General features: G+C 29.5%; 1 protein-coding gene across 1 annotated transcript; it reads left to right on the top strand.

Moving 5' to 3' along the window:
- Window positions 1-3,775: 3,775 nt before the first annotated feature.
- On the top strand, window positions 3,776-4,030 carry K441DRAFT_585325 (uncharacterized protein; the record flags this gene model as incomplete). Its single annotated transcript, XM_067644571.1, has 2 exons — window positions 3,776-3,886; window positions 3,920-4,030. Coding segments are annotated over 2 exons (222 nt in total), but the record flags the coding sequence as incomplete, so codon positions are not given.
- Between the last annotated feature and the right edge of the window lie 246 nt (window positions 4,031-4,276).

Raw genomic sequence — 4,276 nt, 5'->3', positions numbered from 1 at the left:
TAGCTATAGCTTTAATAACTAGCCGTTAGTTCTTTAAATAGTTATTAAAGAGCAATTAAATAGCCTCTAGGGTAGCTATATCTTTTTAAGGGCGTTTAACCTTTTAAGCTCTATTAGTAGGACCTCTATTATAAGTAAACTATAGTTTAGCCTATAAAGTATTTTATAAGCTTTAAGGCTAGCCTTTAGCTAACCCTTAGTACCTTTTTATAAGCTCCCTTTATTACAAACCTTATATTAGCAGTAGTACGACTACTAAGAAGAGATATAAATAGGTTAATTAAGATAGTATAATAGGCACTAAAACCAATTAAGCTATAAAATAAGAAGTAGCTAAGTTATATAGTTAGTTACGTTATAAGTTTGGAATGTAGAAATATAGGAATATAGGAATGTAATGTATTAACGTACTAATATACTAATATACTTAGTATACTTTATAGGCGCAGTATTATATATTTAAAGGACTACAGTACCTACCTAGATAGTTCTCTTCTTTATAGTAAATCTTAGAATATAATTAGAGTTAATCTATTAGGTAACTACTCTACTAGTTATTATTATCTATATACCTAGCCTATTAATATATTTACAGTAGTATCTCCTACAAGGCTTCGTTATATATTTACTACTAAAGTTACGGTATTAATAAGTTAAATAATATACCACTAAAAGCAGTAGCTATAACGCCGTTAACGGTAGTAACTACTTTAAGATTAGGTAATAATACTAGTATAATAAACACTAACTTATAGCTAGTTACCGTTGGACAGCTATAGAAAATAGTTAATTAATTAATAGATAATAACAAGATACTTAAAGAAAGGATTAACAAGATTAGAGTAGCTAAAGTTAAGCTACTATTAATTAAGCTATTTTTAGGAGAGAAGTTAAAACTTAAAGGATTCCTTATATAAATGCACTTTAAGGTTATATAGGAAGAAGGAAGGTTAGTAATAGCTATAGACTAAGTAGTTTACGTAGGACTATTCCTAACAATAAGGGTACTTAAGTGGTTTAAATTTTAGCTTATAGAAGTATAGAAACACAGTATAGTAACTACTAATTAAGGAGTATAATATATATTCGCTAGCTAAAATAGGTTTACAAAACGGTTAATACAGATATTTAAAAACTTAAAAGTAACTACTATAATGGAATGGAAGCTTTAGAACCTAATCTAACAAACCTTAACAATTAAATATATAACGTAGTTTTAAATATTAGCTATATAGGTAAAATATAATAATAAGGCGCTTATAGTATAGTATAAATAAGGACTTAAAGTAAAAGTCTAGGACGTAATTATCGTAATAGAAGATACGGATACCCTAAAAGAACTAATTAGTTAAGCGATTAAGATTAATAATAAAATATACTAAAGAGAATAAACTAAAAAGGGTTAGAATAGAGTTATATAGTTATATAGGGCGTAAAATACGCAGTAATAAAGTAAAAAACTATAGTATAGCGTAAAGCTAATAGACTTAAGCGGTACTAAGACAACCTATAAAAGATAAATAAAATAACTATAGAAACCTAGAGAATAAGAATTAAATAATTAAAGGTCTAAAAAGCAGAGGCTAAACTAGGGATCTTAGTAGCAGAAGATGTTTAGGCAGACTTTATAGCAAGAAAAATAGTTTAAAGAGGAAGCTTATATAAATTGCGGAAAATAGGGTTATTTCGCTAGAGACTATAAGGATAGTTAGAGTAACTATACGGTAAAGGGAACTAGGCTAGTAGATAACATATATATATAAAGGGATAATAGTGTATTATAAGGAATAAAAGAATGTTTAATTAAAAGTTTTGCGTTTTATTATAATAATATATACCAAATTTATAAGGACGCTAAGTATAGCGTAAGCTATTGGCTATAGGAGCTAAAATTATTAGAGTTTAAAGGAACTAATAAACTATTATATAAATTGGATATTAAAGATAATAAATTTAATATAAGCGAAATATTTACTAATAATAAAGTAATAAAGGCAGCTTACTAAAAGCGTATAGACCTTAGAATAGTTATATTAAAAGTAGAGACTAAAACCTTTATAAAATAAGGATTAGTAATAGAAATTATAATACTATTAAATACAGTATCTATCGCTTTATAAAATAGGCTTAAAGACCGCTCTTAACGCTAGTTAGGAAAGTTATATATATAGAGAGGTACTAGAAGGTTCCTACTATATTAAGGTCCTTAAAGTACTCTAGGCTACTCCTAACTGCCTAGGCAATATAGGTATAGAAGGTATTAAAAAGGTAGGCAAGTGCTTTGCGTATATTTGTTAATAGGGTATTATCTATATTATAGTTGCCTATTTTAAAGGATCTGTATAAGGTAATTAAAGTCTATAAGGCTAGCTATAGTACTAAGATTATTTATAACTATACTGGTTATCTAGGACTTATAGTATAGTATTATCGGTTACGCTAGGTCGCAATTATACTAGGAAAATAGAAATAATAGACTAGGAAAAAACAAAGGTTGTAATAGGGCGCAATTAGGGATACCATAAACTGTTATAGTGCTATAATAGAGTAGACTAAATAACTACGTTATAGTATAAAGAGGAGAAGAAGGTAAAAGGGGGTATTATATATAAATAGTAGGGCTAGCCGCTAAGGCGCTAATGGTGGGCTAGCTAATAGTAGGAAATAGTATAAGATAGTATAAAACAGTATAAAATAGTATACGTTAGGTTAGTGCCGTAACACCTAGATTAATACTATCTACTAGGCTAATACTATACGTAGAGACTAGGCCTTTAAGAAGGATATACAGCTTAACCCGTAACGGATTTATATACTACGCCGCCCCTAGACTACCTATATTACGCCACCCACACTATAGACTTAGGAAGTCGGTAGTAACTTACCTAAGTCCCTAGTAGAGGACCTAGGTCCTATACAGCTATAATAAAAGGCTAGGAATATTAAATAATATACTAAACTAATAAACCGGAAGGATAACTTACGGAAAATAGAATATAAGCTAAGGAAGACTATAAACCCTATACCGTAAAATACGGCCTAAAGAATACCTGTAAAGAAACCTATAGACCTCCCACCAGTTAGTATCTGCTATATTAGCGCTATAGGATTCTACTAAAACCTAGTTTAGCCTAATACCATTACTTTTAATACTAGCTTATACAAAATTAATTATATAATTAAGGAAAAAGAAAGCGAGCTTAGTAAATAGGAAGGCGAGCTTATAAACGAGAAGCTAGTAGAATAGAAACTACCCTATTAGTACTAAAAGTTTAAGGATATATTCTCTAAGGTAGTATTTAATATGCTTTTACCTTACTAACTATATAACTATAAGATTAAGATTAAGCCAGATAAGGAAAACATCCTTAGCTATACCCCCCTCTATAAATAGTCTATTGCTAAACTATAAGCTACTAAGTAGTACCTTATTAACAACTTAGTAAAGGGGTTTATTAAGCCTAGCTAGGCCCCTTTCGCCTCCCCTATTCTCTTTACTAAAAAGCTAAATAAAGGACTTTGTTTCTATATTAACTACTATAAACTTAATAATATAACCTATCAAGACTGTTATCCGCTACCCCTACTTAATAAAACACTGGCTTAAATAAATAGAGCTAAGATATTTACTAAGCTTAATATCCATTAGGCTTTTTACTAAATTAAAATAAACCTTAGATCTATAAATCTTACTACCTTTTAGACTTAATACGGATTATATAAGTATAAAGTACTTCTATTTAGACTAACTAATAAACTAGCTACGTACTAATAATATATAAATGATATTCTCTTTAACTACCTTAATAACTTCTATACGGCCTATCTAGATAATATTATAATTTACTTTAAAAATAAGCTAGAATACGAGGAGCACGTTTATAAGGTCCTATAACGGCTCTATAAGGCTAGTCTCTAGGCTAATATTAAGAAGTTAGAATTTAGCGTAAAGTATATAAAGTACTTAGGGTGTATTATTAGTATAGACAGAATTGAGGCAGACTTAGAAAAGACGGCCGTAATTAATTAATGGGAACTACTATAGACCGTAAAAGGGATATAGTCATTCTTAGGCTTCTATAACTTCAATTAACGCTTTATTAAAAACTATAGTAAGATTACTTAGCCCCTTAGCCGCCTTACTATAAAGGGCTGGCCTTTTTACTTTAACACCGTATATAGGCAGGCTTTTAATAAACTTAAAAAACGGCTAGTCTCCGCTCCTTTACTCGCCTACTTTAACCTAAAATGGCCCTTAATACTAGAAACGGATACC

Source organism: Cenococcum geophilum, assembly GCF_001692895.1.
Source record: "Cenococcum geophilum 1.58 unplaced genomic scaffold K441scaffold_59, whole genome shotgun sequence".
Classification (NCBI taxonomy): Eukaryota; Fungi; Ascomycota; class Dothideomycetes; order Gloniales; family Gloniaceae; genus Cenococcum; species Cenococcum geophilum.
Note: the sequence above shows the minus strand (reverse complement) of the source record. Positions and strands in the feature narration are given on the sequence as shown.